General features: G+C 35.7%; 1 protein-coding gene across 1 annotated transcript; it reads left to right on the forward strand.

The window, feature by feature from the left end:
• The first annotated feature begins 1,610 nt into the window (after nucleotides 1-1,610).
• Nucleotides 1,611-21,989, forward strand: LOC111049866. The gene is made up of 3 exons (XM_022336044.2): nucleotides 1,611-1,724; nucleotides 3,225-3,348; nucleotides 13,702-21,989. The coding sequence occupies exon 3, from the start codon at nucleotides 13,752-13,754 to the stop codon at nucleotides 20,508-20,510; it is 6,759 nt and encodes a 2,252-aa protein (XP_022191736.2). The 5' UTR covers nucleotides 1,611-1,724; nucleotides 3,225-3,348; nucleotides 13,702-13,751; the 3' UTR covers nucleotides 20,511-21,989.
• Nucleotides 21,990-23,890: the final 1,901 nt, after the last annotated feature.

Consider the following 23,890-nt stretch of genomic DNA (forward strand, 5'->3'; position numbering starts at 1 on the left):
CAATGGGTACTATATTAAAAATAAATTGTATGTCAATTTGACGAAAAATCCAAGAATTTCTGGTTTTAACCTTGATCCGATCGCGCCTTTTACTCACACCTCCGCTTGCGCAGCGTCAATTTTGTCGTAATTTATTTTCCAATGTTGATTCATTCTTGAAGTATGTAAGACATTATTCTTATGCTACTGATTACAAATACTAGTCAATATTTAAGTTGTTTTAGGCGTATAATTCCTTATTTTCTCATAATCATCAAGCTTATAATGACCTAAAATACCGTATAATATCAATGTAGTTCATCCAATGTATCTCAAAACCTTTAAAGTGCTTAAGCTGGTATTATAATTTAATTGTTTTGTATTTAATTTATATTATTATACAGAGTGAGTCATATGTATTACTATAGGAACCCTTCAATAAATTGGAGACTGTTGTAGATATAATACTGTAACTTCCAGGATAAGTTATTGGTCAAATAATCTACCTTTTGACGTACAACTGAATTTCAACCCCTCATAAAGGGGGTGACTTTGGGGCTGTAACTCGAATATTTTAAATGTAAACACTCATTGTGTTGTTCATAATTTAATTTAATTTTTAAAGGCTATTTTGAAACAAGAAAGATGGCATCGACAAAAATGATCAATGATACTTGTATCCAAAATGGCGGCTGATTGAATTTTTAGTTTTTAAAAAAATGAGGGGTTGTAACTCGAATATTTTGAACGTAAGCACCCATTTAAAAATTTTTGTCGTTGCTTTGTAAATTTAACTTTTTTCGAATATTACCGTGAGACTCTTTTTGTACGATCTCAATAGAGAATCAATGGGCCCGTTCTGTGTACATGGAATGTGGTAAATTGTCCGATTCACAATTTACCAGGTAAAAAGTTCCGCGTTCCATGGGAAGAGTTTTGACAGATTCTGTACCAGAAACTAGTTCAAGTTCCAAAATCCTGCCCCACAGTCGAAGCGTGGTAAATTGTCCAACCTGGTACAGTTCCAACTATCTGAGCTCTCATTGGTCGATTATTGTAGTCTGCTTGCTTCTCTACGCATGCGCTGATAATTTGTTTACCATAGCATAGCCATAGAATACATAACCAACAATATGATGTTTGATAACCATTTATTAAATGAATTTTTCTCTATAGATAATTTTAGAGTAATGGAATACAAGAAATGCACACTTTTCTAGACGTCAAGTTTGTAAAACAGCCTTTCTTCATTCACGCTGCTAGTAAACGACACATTTTAGTGTAAATCAACTTTATATATACGCGCCAAAAGCTTGAACCAACGATTAAATGGCGTTCCATGGGAACATTTTGCACTAGTCACGTGATGGAACAATTTACGATTGGAACTGGAACAATTTACTGTACACAGAACGTACACATTATGTCAATGTGGGTGATATTCTTTCACTCCTATCTAAATATCTTGATTGTAACTGTTTCAACATTTGTAAATGTTTGATGATGTTATGAATTCTGTAGAAAATAACATTAAAATGAATAAATTTTTTAATTTAATAAAATGAAAATCAAACAAAAATTATCTCTATCTGTGTATTGAAGACAATTCTTGACTTAATGTTGGTTTTATAATTTGTATTTCTATTTTTGGTTGGCAGTTGACATCAAGGGTTGGTCGCTCACTTCCATAGGAATCGTGGAACATGTCCCGGCGACCAGAGATCACAATTCCATCTTCACTCTTGGTACGGAAGCACCATTTGAAATACAGTGAATCCTTAGTTGCTCAATTTTCGTTCAAGTTTTGAGATATTTATTTAGATTTATATTTAGCCATAAAATTATTCTAAATCCAACTTTCCAATGAAGTTTTTTACGGGTTCGTATAACACTTCTATTCTGCAGCCGAATGCATGCGACATTAACTTGATATTACGAGGGTTGTCTCAAAAGAAAGTTACATTTTTTTCTTGTACATGGGAGGAAAAGGCTGAAATTTTCAGGGAACTTTCTTCCATGTTTGGTAAAATTTTCATGAGGCTATCATTATTCTTTCGTCAGTGACAAGCAATCCAATATTACAGTAAATCATTGAGCTACACTTACTTCTACCGCCGATTACAAAATAAATGGAGTCATCCGTTTTTTAACGGGGAAGAATAAAGTGCAACTGAAATTCACCGCGAGTTGTGTGATGTTTGTGGCTGATTTCAACATTTGGAGAGAGTTGCTGCTAATGATTTTTTTGAACCGTAAGGCTACAGTCGGTGTCTTTGACAATGTTTGGGGCAAGTGGCGTAGATGGACGGCCGCTATGTTGTTTGCTATTATACTTCCTGAAACAGAGGATTTGCCCACAAGGAGCAAGTGGCCTTGACATAATGTCGTCTCTATACACACCACACAACTCGGATGTCACCACGTATTTGCAATCGGCGGTAGAAGTGAGTGTAGCTCCACATTGGATTGCTCCTAACTGACTAATGAATCACGGTAAACTCATGAAAATTTTACAGTTCTGCCACTAAACCTGGAAGAAGAAAGTTCCCAGAGAATTTCAGCCTTTTCCTCCCATGTACAAGATTAAATACAAGAATAGTGCAACTTAATCTTGAGACAACCCTCGTTTATATCATGACGTAACACTTGTCAAAAATCAAAAGTTTGATACTTCTATTAAAAAAATTAGGTTAAATAGTATAGGCTTTCTGTATTTCATCTTATTTTCCCTTTGTTTATTTTGATGCATTGTTGAACAATTATTATCCATATGGTATGTACTGTATTACCGGTACTATTGATTTTTGATATCAATGAAAATAAAAGAAATTTCTCCTTGAGATTGAATTTTAGATCCATTTGAATGTTATAAGCACGCTGCACACAGGAACATTAGAAGCTGCTACTGTTACTACAGCTACGGCTAGCAGGGCTCCTAGCTACTAAGGGAACACGGAATTGAAAATGTTTGGATCTTTAATATGCATGGCATTTCCAATTCCGTATTCCCGTACAGCTAGTGAAAGCTATATTGTCCCCGTGCTCAAGATGCTATAAATAGGTTTTATACTGAATTTGATTTATCGTCGTGCCTTAATAGAATTATAAATATTCTGTGCTGTGAATCTCCGAATATCTTTCATTACATTTTGTAAACTGTCATTAATATTTTATTTGTCATTTTTAGTCTTGATACCGTACAGAAAAAAATGTAGCTTTTTAAAATTTGTTCAAATTATTTGCAGGTTATTTCATAATTGGAGAAGATTAACCTACTTCCTTGGATTTCAATTGGAGAATAGCTGACATCCAGCAGAACATAGAAACCTTTGCAAGAATTCTCAGTATTTCCTGCTTAGTGTTGAAAAGGTAACTTATGCGAAATGTGAAGATTCTTGATAGGTGACACTTAATTGTCACATTCTCTATAAATTCATATTTTAGGAAACTATCTATTCCCCAAACATAATGGCTATTCTTGAATGTTCACCGGGTTTTATACTGTTTAATGGTACTATTCATTCATCACAACAAAGTATTATTTGATCCTCATGAATATTGAGATTTTCAATTAGTACCCTTCCTTTGTATTTGCTAAAATTTTGAGAAATCGTTTCACGATGTCATTAAGACCAGTTAGACGCAAAACAATGCCCGTAAATCTCGCTGATGATTACGAAATTGACGTTAAAATTGATGAAAGTAGTTCACGAGGTAGTAGGAAAAAACAACCAAAATCAAGCAAGCAGCGAAAAAAGACAAGTGGCATTTGGAGGTACTTCAAGTTGGTCGTAAACAATAAGTACGAATGTGTTCTCTGCTCTGGCAGATTGAACTATGTTGGGAACAGTACATCCAATTTCTACAGACACTTGCGTTTAAAGCATCCTTCAGAATCTGCATCACCCAAAAAAAGGAAACGAAATAGTCATTTAGAACGCTATGCCGACCCTGATATTATAATACTTTCTCCTCATCCCAGTGTTGAACAAGATCAAGAAGAGATGCAAGAGGATTTAGAAGAATTGTCGAAAGTACCATTAAACCAAAGTAATAGGCATTCCTCAGTGCCTCTTTCACGTTTACAAAAACCAACTGAGAACGTTGTAATAGAATTCGAAGGGGAGAATGAATCTAATTCGGTAGGAAAAAACGAGGAAAAGACCTGCTCAAAGGAAGTGGCAACATTAAAAGCTCATGATACAAGCTACGATGCTAGTCAGCCTTGGAGATTCTTTGATATATCAAGTGGAAATGCAGCTTGTAGGCTTTGTTTTCGTTCTCTAATTTATAAGTCGGTTGACGATTTACATGTTTTGTTGGACCATCTTGAGTCAGAGCATTCTGTTTCTCTTCACAAGCCTGATTCGGCTGAAATGGTTATCAGGGAAGAAGGTTGCGAATCAAGCAGAAGCAGCACACAAGTAGAAGCCTCTTCCAACTGCGCTAAAAATCTAGGAAGAAAATTTGAAATGTATTACAGAACTCGAAATAATCATTCAGCAACTTGTAAAATTTGTTTGAGACCGGTGTGTTACAACAGAAAAACACTCATTTCTCATCTGTACAAGGAACATAAAAAAGTATTTTCAAAAAAGTATCCAACATATTGGCATTTAGCAAGGTTCTTCAGTAATAATTCTTCAACGTTAGTATCGACCAAAGTAAAATTCTCCTCTGATGAACGTTCACCCACTCAACAAAATATGACGGACGTTTCTGGTCCCTCTGAACCATCTCGGAAATGTTTGTCGTATAGTCAGAATTTTGCAGGAAACTTTTTGAATATTGATGGGAACAAAGCAAAGTGCATGTTCTGTTCCAAATGCTTGTCCTTTTCAGGAGATACAAGTATTCTTGAGAAGCATATTCTTGAAGATCATAAAACAGCTTTTGTACAAAAGATTTTGGAAGAGATGGTGTTTACTAATACAAATACTAGTGAAAATGCAACAGGCAAGCGTGCAATCGACGTATCTGCTAGAAGTGAAACGCAGAAATTATTGAACGAGGATGTTTTATCATACTTTAAGCCACTGGGGAATCATCAATTTGAATGTAAACTCTGCTCTAAATTGTTGAGTTTGGAGAACGATGAGAGTCTCAATCAATTAGCCGAACATGTTTGGTGTACACATATGAGTAAGACATTCCGATCGATTGTGTTCCTCCAGTCTTATGGTATCTCATGTACAAGTAAAGAAGAAGACCATTCAAATTCTGAAAGCACTACTTGTCAGAAGAGTGAAAAACAGCTCCATAGTGCAATATTGAGAACAATCAAGTGGGTTAAACCTGTAGGTAAATTGAGCGACGTATGGAAATATTTTCTCACTGCAGATCCCAAATTGGCCCTACCTTATGCTAAATGTAGGTTGTGTAACCATGTTCTCTCAATTAAATCATTAAACACCAGTAACTTGGCCCGACATTTAAATACGAAACACAATGGTGTGCTTCAAGTCAATTTGAATATGCTTTATGAAAATGGGCGAATGTTTTCTATTAGTAATAGGAGGAGAATTGCAACCAACTATTTGAGAAAAGAACTTCGTAAATCCGTGAAGAAAAAGTGTGTTCCTAAAGTTTTGCCAAATAAGAATTCATCTCGTATCAAATGCAAACTTTGTTGTGAGTATCTTTCCCATTCCGATCGTGAAACGTGTGCAAAACACATGAAAGAACAACATATAAATACCTATAATATGGGAGTAACGTTTGAACAATACAAGGAAAATCAAATGACCATTATGACTATAAAAGAAAAGGCAGATGAACTGGAATCATGTTCGAAATTGAGAGAAACAGCTCTGAAAGATGATTCTCATTTGATTACTTTTTTTTGTAAATCGGCATCCAGCTATGCAAAATGCAAACTTTGTAGAAAACTCATTTCGAAAAGTATACATTGTCGTCATAGAGTGCCAATGATTTTTTCCGTTTCTTCTAGTATCAAGTCCTTGAAAAAATTGAAGAAATCGCCCACTGATGGTAGAAAATCAGTTAAGATTTCCTCTCGTATTTATTGTAGTTCTTTGAACATAGTCAAGAATTATTGTGATATTTGTTTGAAGAACCCTATGAGTTTGATTTGTCGATGCGTACTAAGAAGGCAATTTGTCATACCAAATTTGTTGTATTCAAAACCAAATGAAAATTGCTTGAGCACACTTTATCTCCAGGATATGCCAAAATCTGAGAGGCAAGTTTATGCAATATTGTTATCCATTAATAACTTTGAAAAATCGTGTTGTCTCTTGTGCCCAAAAGTATTACAGGGCTCAAACTTACGATCATGCTTGGATAATTTCTGGTTCAAACATAGATTTCTGGTAAAAACGTTTATCAAGTTGAGTAAATCAGTTGAAAAGAAAAGAAGATTGATTGATGAAGTTGAGGCTAAAGCATATTTTGATACTCCATTGGGCCTGAAGTGGCAACGTCCAATTGAAACTAGCGCTAATAGTGAACAGCCCACAATGACCGTGAACTTTGTTAGTGCCAGTCAACCATCGGCAAGCGAAAATTCTGTATCCTGTTTTGAAGAAATTCCTGAAAGTCTCTCATCTAGTTTTAATGTCATGAGTGAAAGAGACACAGCAACTACTTTTGATTTTAACAATGAGAATCCCTCATCGAACTTGGCTGTTGTTGATGAGAATCAAACTTTGATTTTGGATGCTATTAGCATTGGAAATTCGAGCTTGAATGCTGGCACTGGGAAAACACATTCGTCAATGTTGGCCATTGCTAGTAAAGATCAAGACTTGAATGAATCTAGAGAAGTGGAAATAATTCCGGAAAATAAGCAACCTACTCATGGAAAGCGTCGTAACGTGAGTCTTATATGGAAGTTTTTCACTAGAGTTGGTGCAAATACAGCTTATTGTAATGCTTGTGGACGAATTGCAAAAACTTCCACTTTAAATAACTTGAAAAGACATTTGATAAATAAGCATCCCAGGCTTGCTCAGTTATTAAAACAAGAAATATTCAGAAATCGTTCATCATTAAGCATAAAGAGTACTATAAATGAAACGGATGGTAGATGGATGCATTATAAAAAGTTGAATGATGAATGGGCCGAATGCAACAATTGTAAACGGCTAATTGCAATAAAGAATGGATGCACCTCTAATCTGGTCAGACATCTGAGATCCAAGAAATGTGTTAATAAAGAATCTGACAAAGAATTTTTATTTCAATTGGCAAACGAACCTACTGTTGCTACGAAAAAGTCGGGCAACATTTGGCATTACTTTCAAAGGAAGTCTGTCGATAACGCACTGTGTATCATGTGCCAACAAGTTATTTCTATAAAGAACAATAACATAAGCAATTTATCTCGTCATCTGCGAACTATCCATAAAGTGTACATTGTCCCAAATTCGAAAGTTAATCCTCAAGTGATAGATCTTCCAGCTGCACCAGACTTGACTACTGTCAAATATAAATATATTTTAGATGAAGATTTGAATATTACAGAAGTTGCTAACAACGACTCTCAAACTTTTATCAAAACAGCCATCGTTGAGTCTGGTAATCAAAACAGCTGTGAAAACTTTCTGCTTGAAGAGACCTTTCCGTCTTATATTGCTGAAGAAGTAGTTGGTGTTCTCGAACCTATTCAGACAAACGAGTCTGATGATCAGGATAATACCAATCTGGATAATTTGATGAAAAAAGTGCATCGAAGTCCATCATGGCAGTATTTCACGAAGCTGCCCGATGCTAGAGTCAAGTGTACACTGTGCGATGTGACTCTAGCATTCAAAAGTAGCAAATGCATCAACAACTTGTCACGGCATCTGAAGACGAAGCACGCTTCTGCAATCGGATCAGCCTTTTCTGAGCCAAACAACGACAAATGTATTATATACGTTCATGATGCCAACCAAACTCAACCACCCGTTAAAACAATAAGCCGAAAACGAAAAACCAGTTTTCTGTGGAATTATTTCACCCGTTCTGAAAACTGTAAAGTTACTTGTCGAATTTGCCAAAAAGATTTATCCTACAAGTCTTCGCCTATTACTAATTTACGTCGACATCTTGAAGTAAAACATTCGAATGTTCTAAATGAGGCCTTGATTAATTCACAGAACATTTCATGAATGAATTGAGTAGTTACATAATATTTTGTGTTTCGCGGAATCCAATAAACATCCATTTTTGTTTGCTGATTATGTCCGATTTACCTCAGATTAGTTCATTTTAAGTAGGTATTGTTCTCTCATTATCGAAACAAACGATCGTTGTGCAAGTAATATTCACCCATCATTAGAATGTGTCCATATTACTCTCATACAACAAAACTCAAAGTGTGAATGTCTGATGAGAAACTTTAATTAAGATTAAATACAAAATCTATTCTAATACAAATTTGTCGTTCATTTGGAGCACAGCTTATGTTGAAATGTGACTTTGATTCTGTTTATTTGAATTACAAATTAATTTGTTGAGCCAGCTATAGATTTTACTCGTTTGTAAAATTGAAATTGCTAATATTTTCTTATGTGAAACTTATCAACTAAGTTACTTATTAAAAAACAAGTCGATTGTTCAACACGTTCAGTTTCTTCTAGTATTTGAATGTTAAACACTATTATATTCTACAGATGGAAGGAAATTACTGAGATATTGCATTTATTCAGATGGTAATAAATTAATAATTATTATTAAACGAAAATCCAAATTAAATGCTGTGAATCACCCCGAAGACTTCTGCTACGGTACTGCAAATATTGACAACAGGGTAAACAGCTAGATGGAAATTCGATGAGCGCTACTATTCAAAAATTATTTGTCACCCCGAGAAACGAACCCGGTACCTCCTAATTGGCGGTCAGGGATACCCGTACACCAAACTGACAATCTCTGGATAGTAGCCCGGGCTGACAAATAATTTTTGAATAGTAGCGCTCATCGAATTTCCATCTAGCTGTTTACCCTGTTGTCAATATTTGCAGTAGCAGAAGTCTTCGGGGTGATTCACAGCATTTATTTTGGATTGTCGTGTAATAATAATTACTATTATATTCATTTCGATAAATAAAACATACGTAATGTTATGAATTTCATGAAAATTCAAGGTAGAAAAAAATTTCGGCAAATAAAGTTATTACATTGTTTTATTAAATATGAATTTGAGTATTGAAAAATAGTTTTTTTATAGTAAAGATGTAGGTAATTAAAACCAACATTAATGGTATGATGATGATTGTTATTCATCGACCGTAAGGGTTTCAACTTGAAAAGATCAATTATTTGAGTATTTTTATCAATTGCATTATTAGTTTATGCAAGAAAATTGTTTATGGCTTTCTTTCAATAGCATTTAATTTTGTCAGAATATCAGTATATAATATATTTACTATTTCATGTTCTACTCATAATATTCAATGATATATGTTATTTAGTCACCTTTATACTCTACTTACTCATATTTATTGCGTTATTTATTTAAAATATTGTCCCTTTACAATCTTAATTCAACAGTTGTAAGATAAAATTTTGTTGTGGCGCAACCTTGCCTCATAAAATAACCTATTAGTACAGTAGTAGAGTTATTTTTTACCACTAAGGATTTTTTAACCCATTAGATGTAAATAAAATGTTTACTTTTGTTTGAATTGTTACATATTTTATAAATTTAAAAACATGTTTCTGTATAAAAATAAAAAATATTTTGAAAGCAGTAACTGTTTTTGGTTTTGAATAACCTTCAAATGTGTAACTGTACTAGTTGTTAATTCTGTATAGATGATAAGACTTCACATAAGGAATCTTGAAAGTCAACATTTGTAATCCGTTTTTACTGGCTAAAATTTTATTGATGCTGTGGTCCAAATGAACGCTTCATTTTAGTATAAAAAAGTTTTTCACTAAACTTGAATTTGTGTATAAAGTGTTTATTATTCTAAGTTAGTAGTAGTAATTATTTTTAAAAACTTTACTGATAGTATGAATATTGTCTTTTTTATTATTTATTTTTCAGCAGTTTTAACAATTTTTTTAATATCAATAGAAATTATCCAGTGAAGTTTGTCGAACCAAACGTAATCACTCCAGGCAATGGCAATATGAGCCTGCTATTAACTAATAAAAAATCAATTGAATTATTATTCTATTGTATAATTTATTGTCTTCCAAAGACAGCGGGTTCTCTGCTGTAAAAACAGTGGAATAAATCAAAATAATAGATAATGAATATAATGATAAAAATAATAACAATAGATAATGATAATGCTTCTATTCTACCCTCCTTGTGTTGGAGTTGCGAATCAAACTGTAAATATATGTTATTGATTTGATTATTCACTATTTTTCATGGAAATAACTGTTTAATTATCCCCAAATATGATTCGTCAACTTTATCAAAATTATCTAATTCAATTGACATTACAAACGAAAATTATTGCAACTAGGTAATTCTCTATTAAAATTTAAACCAAATAATATATTTACATATTTATTCAATAAGTCATATTGAGATATTTACTTCATTTTTATTTATCATACTATTAAAATTTTTAAGTTGAAAATCTTTTTTGAAAAATTTCTAAACATTAGTTCTAAATTAAATGCATATGAATGAGAATGCTCTCATAGTAATAATAGTAATGCTCAATACAGTAAATTTGTTTTAAATTTGTCCCTTGTATTACAGATAGAATGAATAGTAAAAATAATATATCAAGGATCGGTGGCACCAAGGCCTGTTAAATTTTAATCGTGATTAGATGCCACAGCAACCAATCAGAGAAGCCTTCTTTTCGAAAAAGCTTCTTCTGATTGGTTCTCGTGACCGTGACATTTAATCATGCTTAAAATTTAACAGGTTTTTGTGCAACCGGGCATAAACCTTGAATCAAGGCATATTGACATTTTCTTTTGGAAAATTCAATCCTGTAGATACACTAGTTTACAAATGTTGACTTATCTTGAACTGAAAAAAAAACAATTTCGGCCCCACATGCGACGGAAAACCAGACTCAAGGAAAATGTCAAAGTGTAGATGAAGAAATGTTTGAATTTTGATGTGATGCCGCCTTGAAGCATACTATGTCCAGAAACAGTCACCATAGGGTATTCGCAATGTTGGAGTTAGCTGGCTAAGTCGAGCTATTCGCTAACTCCTGCAGTCTGTGTTAACTCAATGCTATAATAGTACGCTATAGTAGAAAAAAAAATTGCAGACGAGATAGCAGATAGTGCAGGTTTGAGTCCGCTAACTCTGTTAAAACGGCAGCCATATTTGTTTTGGTCATATTTGGTAGCAAAATTGAGGTTATAAACTTTGAGTTACACAAATTATCCGCTTGTAACACTATTGCAGTTAGCTTATAGCAGTCGGTTTTGGATGGGGCGTTCACAATCCAGAGTTATCAAATAGCACTTGTGAATACCCCTAAAGAAGCTGTTGCTTTCTCATACGTCACGGTGACAATGAAATCGACATAACTACCCTCTCAAACAATATACTTTGAGGTTTAATCAGCTCAAAATCTAGTCAGAATTTATCTCGCTACTAATGTGAATCCCTGAATTTGGGAGTATGTGAAAGATTAGAAATAGTGATTTTCGATCAATTAACATGAGACTGTTTGGGAGGTGGACGAAATGTGAAAACTGAGGGTTGATAGATGAAACTGGTAAGGCAGCAGGTCAACAAAAATAACCGAACATGAAGCTTATCGTCGGAGCAATCCATGTATTATGTTGAATCCAAACAAGCGCAATTATAGTAATAGCTATTTTAGTCCAGTCAATATAGACATGAAAAAGGGGGGTGTGCTTGCAATTTATATTGTAGTTCTGATTTTTAAAAATATTATTTGGATACATGAGAGAAGTCCAGAACCAAATTCTTCATGCAAAATTTCCTTGTGCTATATATACAGGGTGACCCAAAAACCTCGTATTTTCCGGTTCATTTTCTAGTTTTCAGCTATTTCCGCCAAATCCAGTGATCGGAAAGAAAAATTTGCTTTCGCCTTTTTTTAAAATAAAAATAACGAAAATATGAGGTTTTTGGGCCACTCTGTATATAGCACAAGGAGATTTTGCATGAAGAATTTGATTCTGGACTTCTCTCATGAATCCAAATAAAATATCTTGGAAAACCAATATATATTGTATATAAATTTTATATTTAAAATAATATATATTGTAGTTTTGTTAATCAGAAGTACAATATAAATTGCAAGCACCAATTATGTAGATAGTGACTGTACTATTTGTAGTATAGTCTGTAGGCCTAGCTGCTGAACATGACAATTCCAACAATGGTCGCATACTAGGTTTGGTTAGTCCGAGTTGCCAACGTTGCTTTTGTCTGAATTGAATAATTTGATAGTTGGTCCTCCATCGAAGAAATAACAGTGTTGCCAAATTGTGTAAAATTGCGACCTTCTCAAATTTCCAATATAACCACAAAACTATATGTATAGTATGATCCACAATATTCCAGTAGAGCTAAAAAAGTTTCAGGGTTGGAGGGTAAAAGTAGGCGCACACAGATCGTCATCGGACGGACGGCACGCATCGGACGATTAGATTTGATGCATTGTTTTCAATCCGCATCGTACAGGCATGCGCACTCCAATTGAAAACAATGCATCAAATCTAATCGTCCGATGCGTGCCGTCCGTCCGATGACAATCTGTGTGCGCCTACCTTTAGGAGGAAATTGAAATTTTGTTCAAATTGAAAACAAAAATGTTCTTTTCTTTTGAATATTACTTCTCAGACATACTAATTATGGGATGTAATAAGTAGGATTTGTGTAGTATCAACATAACTGAGAGCATGTCTCATTTCTCTCCTGGGAGAGCTGTCTGGACCATTTTTTCCGACCGATTGGCTATGTATGAGCATCTACTGATCTGCACTCGGTCGGATAATCGAAAAAATAGGAAATCAGGCCACAATTCTACACGTGAATTTCAAGGGCAAAGTATATAAAAGCCCATTTATAATTTAGTATAGATTTATTGTGGTATTTTGTGTTCAGTTGTTGTGAAATGAACTCTATTATCATAAATATCAGTAAATTATTTGAGGAAATCTACAAGTAATAATTTAGTTGACTTTGATTTGCGGAAACCATATTGTTTATTGCAAAGAATTTCATTTTCATTGCTTTCCATAATAGTCCAGTCAACGAAAGGTTATAGAGGGTAAACACTATTAGAACACTAGTTTAGAACACTATTTTTCATCCCGCAGCTCTTTTTAGTATAGGGGAAAAACATATCAAAAGCCCACACAAGTAAGTATCATTACCAGTCCGGACTATATAATCTATCAGCTAACTGCAAATGATTCTCTCTAATATCTTAGTCTACTTACACAAAGATCGATTTTTGGACGTACGATTTCTTGCCGTCCAGATAGATGTTTGTAAAGTTATGTTCAATCTAAAAAAAAATTGAAAGGATGGCAAAAATCTTATGTCCACAAAATCGATGTGTGTGTAACTATACTTGGATCTAAGATCGGTTACAGAGAGATTGATTGATAATTGTTGAATCAGTTTTGTCCCCACTTTTAGAAAGATGCTTGAGTCTGGCTGTTTTACACCAATCAGGGCAAATTCCTTGTTTTATAGAACTTTCAGTAGATTATTTCATACACTGTAGATTCAGTTAATATTCTCTATTTGCAATCATTATGATGTGTTAGCCGCTATACATTTTAATAGCAGTTGCTCTTTTTCAGGTAAACTGATCCGTTTGACGATGTTGTTGGATGCGTCTTGAGCTGTCATCATGGAGGAAAGCAGTGCCACGGATCCATTGGACATTCAGAAGGAGGAAGATGAAAGCCCATCCTTTGAACAACTCTCGGAAAAAGGTAATTCAAGCACTCAACTTGATCCAGATGACTGTTCAAGTACACACAAAGGGGACAAATCTTCTAGCGATATTTCATTGAGTGTTGGTGATGTAAACCTTCCATCCTCGTCAAAATTGTCAACCGACCAGAAAAAGGATTCGACTGAATCCGCCAACGCAGACAATGATTTGCAACGGAATAGTTCAACTAACAACACAAGAGTGAGTTCGGCTCCTGCTTCTCAAAATGGAAATAATGATCAAAACATTGAAGAGAGTCTTAAAACAGATTCAGAAAATGATAAAGATGTAAATTCAGATAAAAGCCGGGGCTCTTTTTATCAAGAATCAGCTGAAGATCATGAAGAATCAACAGATAATGTTTTTGAGGAATCAGATAATGTTCATGAGAAATCAGGTAATGTTCTGGAAGAATCAGAAAATGTTGTAGAAGAATTTTTAACTTTGAAAATGCCGCAGGACACATCTTCAAACTCGTGTGATGAAAGTTCAAAATCCACAACTGTAGAAGATCGAAACTCTCTTAAAGTCTCTTCTGAAAACTCAGGAAGAAACGAAGATGCAAATACATCAAATGATGATATAGCTAGTCAGCTCTTATTTGGAAATGATGATATTGAGGCATATAAAAAGTCATCGTCCAATTTTGAAGAAAATGAAAAAAGTAAAAATGATTATATTGTCCCTCAAAATAACCAAAAAAAAGGTAGAATTTCAGATAATTCTACAGAAGATTCCAGTGCAGCAACTACTAATGTGGAGAGAGATATGTGTGCGTTATTTTCTGAGTTAGCTGAAAGTGACAAACGTGAAACTCCGATTACAAGTAAAAATAAAAGCAATAAAACGGCGAATGAAAAACAAAACTGTTCTAAAACTATTGGATCGGAAGTTGGAGATGCAATCTCTCCTAAAGGTAAAGTGTCTGGATCGAATGCTCTATTAGAGGATGAAAATACTGACTTTAACACTAATCGGATAGAAATAAAGGAAGAAATCGAATCAATTGAGAACGATAATAGTATGCCGGGTTTTGATAATGATGATACCTACTCTTCAGACCATCTGCAAGAAAGTTTAATTGAAGCGTGCAAACGAGAATGCTCTGTTGTTCTTGAAAGATGTGACGCATCTTTGTTGAATGACACCAATCCTTATCAGTCTGACATGAAAATAGTATCTGTAGAGTCTCTATCTTCTATGAATTACGATAAAAAACATGGCATTGTTTGGTCGTATTTTATTAAAAAGACGCCTACATTGGCAGAGTGTAAGATTTGTGGTCGAGCTTTACTGCATAAGAGATTGTCTAATCTAACTCGACACTTGCAGACAGTCCATGACCATGAGAAGAGAAATCCTGAATTGGATAAGCCTTCAGTGAAGCCCGGCCGGGAATCTACTAATTTCAAGAAAATCAAAGATCACACCTTTAAAAATCAGCCTTTAAATTATTTCTCATTTATCAACTCACAAACGGCTAGGTGTAAATTGTGCTTTCAATATATGCCATACAGATGTCTAGATGATCTTCAAATTCTAAAATCGCATTTACTCCATAAACACGGTGAAGAAGAGCTCGCAGACAAAGTCCAAAAGAAGCCTGCTAGAAACATCAAAGCTGTCGCAGATGAAGAAGAAAAAGAAGAGGAGGAAGATGAGGAAGATGGAGACGATGAAGATAAAGATAAGGATTACGAAGGTGAGTCGAACGGAGAAACTTCCGATGTTGGTGAAAATGTTAGTGAAAGAAAGCCTCGCCAACGTACCTGGTCGTATTTCACAAAATTGGAAAGAGGCTTGGCTCAGTGTAACGAATGCCTCAAGTGCTTTTCATACAGCAGTGGAAATTTACAGAGCCTTACAAGGCATCTGAGAATGTCACACAATGCTAAAAGGTCTGCCAATCAATCTAGCCAGAAGTCGGCTCCACCTCAAAAGAGGCAAAAGCTCGAATTGCCGAAGAAAGCTGAACAAAAGCTTGAATTGCCGAAGAAAGCTAAACACAGGTTCATATTGCCGAAGAAAGCTGAATCAAACTCCCAATCTACTAACAAAACTAATTCACAGACTATCACTTCAACTACATCGCCAACTGGACAACAATTTTTGAAGTACTATTCATTTTTAAGATCCGAAAATGCGTTGTGTAAGAGATGCAACACGAAAGTATCCTACAATAACAAGAACACAAAGAGTTTGCTCGACCATTATAACCAATGTTCTGCCCAACCGCAATTGGATGATGTGACTAAAAAGAATGCTAAGCCTGGTCGACCAAGAAAGATCTTGAAAGACGAAAGTATTAGGGACCCTGATTTTGTGACACCAGATATTCTTGAAAATGATGAACATCCTTATCCAAACAAGCATAAAACACAACTGATGGCAGCCGTACAATTGTCGCCTAAAGACAAAGATTGGAAACACTTCAAGAAAATAAATGGCTTTTGGGCAAGATGTGTGCACTGTTCAAAGACAGTTAGTCACAGAGGTGATTCATCGCAAATAGAGCACCATCTGAAGATTTGCAACAAATATGCCGCCAGCCTGGATGCCAGCTTGGATGATATTCCTTTGAATTTCCGGCTCAAGAATCAAACCAAGCCTTATACATTGGGTGACTGTTACTATCGTAAAAAACTTGAATACAATCTTAGTGAAATAAGGAGATTTTTCAGGAGGTTGAGTGATGATAGATTGATGTGTAAGCTGTGTTTGAAAAATATCCAATGTAGCGACACTCTAACTGAGATATTGATGTCTCATATTCTACAAGAGCATGTTAGAAAACTTTTCAAACCAAAAGCAGGCTCCAATGAAGGAAACCTGCCAGAAACAAGTGAGAGTCCAGTGTGCACAACGCCACCCAATAACACCAACGCCACCCTGATGTCGTCGCCGCCTCAATCCAATGTTCGTCCGTTATCCATACAAAAGGTGCAGGCTCAGTCAACGCCACTGCCCACTAGGAGAAGAAGGGCTGCTGCTGCTAAACCCAATGTCCCAATAGCCAAACTCCAGCCAAATGCAGATAAGAATGAGGATCAAATTCTATCCAAATGCAGCTTCACCTTGAAATATTACCTCGAATTCTCTGCCAACCGGCAGCAATGTAAGCTCTGCAATAAACAGTTTGTTGGTAACAAATCAGCAAATTTGATGTTTCTCTCACAACATCTGCTTGACTGTCATTTGGGTAAAGTTATTGATGATGAAACGCGTTTATCAAATTCGGAAGAAAATGATCAGAGAAAAGCTATAATGAGGTGTACAAGGCGTAGAATTGTCAATCAATTTTCAAAAATTGACGGTACAAAAGTGTCATGCAAAATGTGTACTATTCATCTTGAAAAAAATGATTTTGAAACTATGAAGACTCATTTATTGACAAAACATCAAGACTATCTGAAAACTATTTTGAAAGAAGTCAAAAGAATTGAGAATTACAAGTGCTCAGATATGAGAACACTCAAGAGACTACTGACTATACGCAAAAAGCGTAACTTGCAAGCCAAATGTTCATTGTGCTCCCGTGAAGTTTATTATAGAATAGGAAATACCAAACCACTTCGCAATCATTTATTGAAATTGCACAAAAAAACAATTGGTAAAAGCTCAGTTTCTAAAGTTAGTGTGTGGAAACATTTCACAAAACAGGATGTATTGAAAAGCAAGTGTGAAATTTGTTACAAGTTCATCTCAACAAAAGTTCATTGTAATCACAAAGTTCCAAAATTGGTTAGCTTATCAACTGGGTTGAGATTGAAAAAAGATACAACCAAGTCAGAACCTGAAAACAAATCAACTGAGCTCACATTGAAAAACTCAAGTTCAAGTACACAAGACTCAATTAAGAAACAGTGTTACTACTTTTCCGCTTTGAAACGGTATAATAACGTATGCATATTCTGTTCACCATCTCTAAAAAATGCAAACAAAATAATTTGTAAAATCGCATGTCGTTTTAACCATGGGAATGAATATATTAACTGGCTATACAAAAATGATCCAGTGGATCAAACATTTATTACAGCCAATCAAACCGATTGTCCCCAGAAAACACTTTCACTCCTAGAGATGTTTGACGAACTCAAAAATAAGAAAATGAATTCTATCAAGTTGTGCTATTCCGAATTTTCAAACAAATATCATTGCAATCTCTGCTGTGAGAGTATAAGTGCAAACTATCTGAGATTCAGTTTGCATTTCGACCATGCACTAGTGAAACACAAAGGGTTGCTGAGTATGCACAGAGCTATCAAAGGAGCTATCAACGCAGCAGCAGCTGATCGGCCAACTGCGAGTGCGCGGCCTCAACCACCGCAAACCACCAAATCACCCATGCAAACCACCAAATCACCCATGCAAACACCGTCGCCAAAAAATACAAAATTAGTCAAAGTAAAACTATGGCAACACTTCAAAGTGGTTGGATCAGAATTGGCGAGCTGCAATTTCTGTAAGTTGAACTTCAAATACTCATCTAAAAACGTTGACACTTTGGCCAGTCATCTACGAGCAATGCATCTAAGTGACCTTCTGAAACTGAGCAATAAGAGTCAACCGTATCATCAGCCACTGAAAAACACCACTCCTAGAAACGCCCTGCAAAACACCACTCCTAGAAACGCCCTGCAAAACACCACTCCTAGAAACGCCCTGCAAAGCACCACTCCTAGTAATGCCTTCACCACTAGTAGTAGTACTGATGAAAGTGTGAAATATGCTAACACCTGGAAGTATTTCACTGAGATTGATAAAGGAGCCAAGTGCAAGCTGTGTGCAAAACAGTTTCTTTTCAGCGATAAAACTCACGTGGCTCCCTTGACCAGGCATCTCCAAACAGTACACAAAATCACGCCGGCAGTAGGAGTATCGAGCCCTGTCCCGCTCCCGGTCCCGGTCCCGACCCAGAATAAAGTGACCTCTGAGCAGCCGACACTCGCACAGACAAAATGGGCGTGGCAGCATTTCGAGAAAGACGGGTCGCGACCTCAAACAGCCAAATGCAAGCTGTGCTTAATCTATTGCAGTTGTACAGCTGAAGATGGCGATCTTTCGGTCGTTCTGCTCAAACACCTTCGCATCGTTCATAACAAGTGGCTGGTCAATGTTGGAAATAAACTAATGCAAAACAATATGACACCAAAAAGATCAGCTGATACTGAGGTGGCAGTCAAACAACCTCAGAAGAAAGTCAAGTTCGACGATGAAATCAGTGAAGACAACAACAACTCACCCTCACCCCCTCCCAACCCCTCGCCAGCCAAGTCCAACCCCTCACCAACCAAGTCCATCCCCTCCTCCTCGCCTGCCCCTTCTGTTTCAAGCGATCAATTATCAGAAGTTTCGAAGAAAGCAACATTAACTACTCCCAAAGCCAAAGCCAAGAAATCGTTGAAACATTTCCAAGACCTAGAAAAAACGAAGACCAAGAAGAGCTTAGTTTGGACTTATTTCACACCAATTGACGGTCAGCCTGATTTCTCAAGGTGTAATGTTTGCTCGAAAAGTATATCCAGTAAATTTGGTATCAGCATTTTACGAACACATCTGCGTGTCAAACATAATATCCTGATTGTCAACATGAATCAATACTCTGAATTGAAAAAAACCATAGGTGACACCGCAGCAGCCGTCAATCTTGCAGATGTCAATCCGGCTGGAAAAATAAATACCACTTTGCCATCCGGTGATGGGCAAGTCAGTCCACTCAAAGCCGATCAAAAGATGTTGAATGAAAACATCACTACTCCAACCAATACAACTTCAACTTCATTGGAGTCGAAATTTGAGAAGAGACATCCTGTTTGGTCTTACTTCAAACAAGAGAAAAATAGTAATCTGTTGAAGTGCAATCTGTGCTCAGTTTACCTGTCATGCAAGAGTGGGCAAATAAGTGGCTTGCAAAACCATCTAAGTGCAAAGCATAACATTGTGTTTTTAGAAGGTTTCGAAGGATTGAAGCCACCGGCGTCTGGAGGAGAAAAAAGTTCGCCTGTCAAGGCATCCTTGCCCACCAATCCAACAATTGAAAAGTCCCCGGTTGAAAAACCGAAACCACTCCAGGAATCTCCAAAAACGGCAAAAGAACTGTATGAAACGACCTCTGTCGAAGAATCTGTCGTCGATAATGAAGTGTTTTATACGTCAGAAGACAATCTGGTGACGGTGACCCCTAGACTCGACTCAGGCGCAGTGCATTATGAAATCGTGGAAACGACTGAGATTCCCGAAGTGGAATCGGCCGACATTGTGAAGGTGATCAGTGATTTGCTACCCAATTACAGTGTGGGTATTTCGGATGACGTGAATGCCACAGAAATATCGCCACAAGAATCCGAGTTGATTTCGAACATAGTGACTTCGCTGGGTGAGCAGGGCGCCACCTCCGAAGAAGGCGTTCACCTGGACGGTGACCAGGTGAAGAGCATAGCAGTCCTGACCGGTGAGACGCAGGATGCCTCCTTGACGTGGGACTTCTACGTCAAATTGTCCGACAATAAGGTCAAGTGCGACGTCTGCTCTCAGGTGCTCACCTATGACAGCGATGAAGCGCCAAATCTAGCTGAACATGTTCAGCTCAACCATCCTGCCGAACTGGCGCAGTACAAACTTTCTAGGTTAGGATTCAGTGATTCATGTATTATAGTAGTCAAAAACTCATAATTATTCTTCTTCATTCACCTTATGATTTTATTGTGAATGAAAGATTAACATGTTCACATTGGTGTTCTTGATTGAAGGACGGATCATATAAATCCACCACCAAGTATTTTCACTATTGTCAATCAGATTCACTTGAATTATATATCAAGCTTGAAATTAACTTCAAGTGAAATTAGATCTTAGCTCATACGTTTAGTGATTCCACAATTACAAGAGCAAATGAATTTTTTATATATTGATGATATGGAAATTTATTTTACTTGTAAGAAAATAAATGAGTTATTATCTTTCTTATTGAAAGAATTGAAAATAATATATCAAAAAGTGTATTATGTTTGGAATATTCATTGTATAAAAGTGCTAGTAGTTCAACATAAACTTTGTGATTATTTACTTTTGACTTATGAACTATATCCTAGATTAGGAAAGTAACGCTGTTTCAATATTGTTAAAATAAGCTAATGTGGTAGTATATATGTTGAATTCAGGACATCTTAGCCAAGAAAAATTAAATTTTAATAATGTTGAACTTTTAGTTTACTAGATTTCTTATTTATTAGTAAACTTGGAATTTATTATTTATAACTCTTTGCTAATTAGTAACCGTAAAATTTGTAAATGTTTCATCACAAATATTGTCCGATTGGAATTACTGTATGTATTTAAATTGCAGACTAATGTCTCTTATATTGTGTTATATATAGAGTGTTTTCAAACTCCCTACCAATATTATAGGACATTGTTCCTGGGTACGAAACATATCCGAATATCATTTTTAAACTGTCCGAAAGTCCTTAGTTACTCACACAGCCGCAATTTTGTTTTTTTTCTGTTAGCTCTGTCTTGTTGTCATAATAATAATTGTGCAAGGTCTCATTTCCATATGAGACCTCAGCATTATTGAGGAAAACTAGTAAGTGAAAAACCCCAAAATGGTGGTTGTGTGAGTAACTAAGGATTTTCGAACAGTTTAAAAATAATATTTAGATATGTTTCTTACCCAGTAACAATTCCCTAGAATATTGGTAGGGAGTTTGGAAAAAGTCTGTATAGGGCTATGGAATAAGCATTTCCTTATACTTTTTTCCACTGATGGCGAAATGGATTTATCCATAAACCTAAAACACTCAAAGATTTAATTGCAATCAGCCTGAAATTCAGTAGTTGAATATGAATTGAAATTAATTGCTTCTTGATTAATTACATTGCAATACATATTTTATCAAAAATGTAGAGTATAAGAAAGATAGCATGAGGTTCACTTACCCGGTGAATGGCAATATATAAGAATAAAAATGTTTACCATACAAATGCTGATAACATTGTATAATACTATTACACGACTTGAGAAATAATGATAATTTGACATCCATTTCAATTTTGTACATAATTTACTTACTGCAATGTCTTCTGCAGAGTTTGATTTCAAATTTGTGTATTTTTGAAGAATAATAAATATAGAAGTTTTAATTAAAAATATCTATTATTATTATTTGACACCTATTATCATTTATTTGATTGACTTTTTTTGTAATTTCATAAATATTTGTAAGAATTATGTTTTAAAATATCATATTATATTAATACAGAGATAGAATATATGAAATTCAGAACTATCATGCATTCTCTATAGTTGAATTAAAAGATCTTCCGACTTGGGAGGGATATGCGAAATAAAGAAAAAGTAGGGATACAACGGCCGCGATGTTTCTGTGCTATAGCGGACAGCGTTTTTTTAGTTTTTATACTCTGTGCAAAATAACTTTTGACTTGGGATAGACATGCGCAGCAGAGAAGGCTTAGAGCGGTAGGGATACGACTCCGGCGATGTTGCCGTCTTGAACTGGCCAGCGTTCTCTAATTTCTAGTGTGTATTCAAGCGCTCATGTTAAACTTACGAAGTTTCCTCTCTGCAAGCACTGATTCGCCTGATTCTAATCGACAAATTGGCAACTGCGCTTCCACCTATGACTCTAGATCCATCACTGTAATTGGCTGATCTCCCTCCGTTTCTCTGCGCCGCATATTCCTCCAAGTTAGAAGTAATTTTGTACGGATTATAGTGATTGTTCAATATCTCATGATACGCGTACCTAGTTTCTTCTCTGAAAGCACTGCATCGACTGAGCCTGTTTTGTCAACTTGGCAAACGTGCTTGTCTTTATGACTATTCATCACTGTAATTGGCTGAACCGGTTCTCTATTTCTCTGCTCCGCATATCCCTTCCAGTTGAAAGTTGTTTCAACTCTACTATAGATAAAATAATCATGATTTTGTTTATTTGTTCCATTCAAGCTGAGTCCAGGTTGATAATTTGAAGAAGAAATTATTTACTACGCATATGCAGCAGATATCTATTTTCTCTTATTGTCAGCCAGGACTGACCAAATCGAGTAAGTTGGTGGTCGTTTACATCGAACTACAGGGGATTTTTAGGGCACTAATTTCTATTTGAAGCAAGTACTTTGCATTTACATCAATTTATTGATGTTAGGTAACCAAACCAAGGATTTAAGTCAAAAATGAGCTGATTTGTATGACCTGTGTTTATTAATATTGACAAATGGTGTTGAAATGGCAGTCAGTGGTCAAGAGCTATTGTAGTGAACTGTCTGTAGTAGGCTTTGTGTTATACCTGCCTGTCATCTAGTCTTAACAAAAAATCCGTCTATTCATACCTACCTGCTGAACCTATTATGTAGCAAATAGCTACTGCAATGACGCATCAGGAAACAATTGACAATATAAATAATGCACTACAGCTTGTGTAGAACTGCAATTCTAAGGCCCGGTTGCACAACAGCCGGTTAAATTTTAACCGTGATTAATTGCATGAGGCGTTTCTTAAAAGACAGATTCTCTGGTTCTCATGGAATTAATCACGGTTAAAATTTAACCGGCTGTTGTGCAACCGGCACGTGTTGAATCAGGGCTGCCAACTGTAAATATCTGTAGTGAATGAAAACTACTTGATATTGACAAATCTTTCATTAGCTGAGATGAGACACGCTCAAGTATTCCAAAATACTAAATTGACCACGGACAGAACTAAACAGAGACTCAGTTGCTCTGCGACTCGGCTTGCTGGTCGGCCAGTGATTGAGTATCGAGAATCTTCAAAAAGTGAAGTTTAGATTTGAGGTGGAATGAATAGCATAAACTAAAGCAAGCATAAGTTCAATTATCAAAAAAGCTCAATTAAAGTTCAATTATTTTTTTAATTTATGAAAATTTTAAGCTGGATTTACTTACAACAGTGACAGTGAAAATATAATAACCACGAGTTCTTCCACTGTTCCCACTCAGCCTGGTCTAGTGAGTAGGGATAATACCATCACAACTTGTGAGATTTATATTTTCACTGCCACTGTTGTCTGCG

Source organism: Nilaparvata lugens, chromosome 4, assembly GCF_014356525.2.
Source record: "Nilaparvata lugens isolate BPH chromosome 4, ASM1435652v1, whole genome shotgun sequence".
Taxonomy (NCBI): Eukaryota; Metazoa; Arthropoda; class Insecta; order Hemiptera; family Delphacidae; genus Nilaparvata; species Nilaparvata lugens.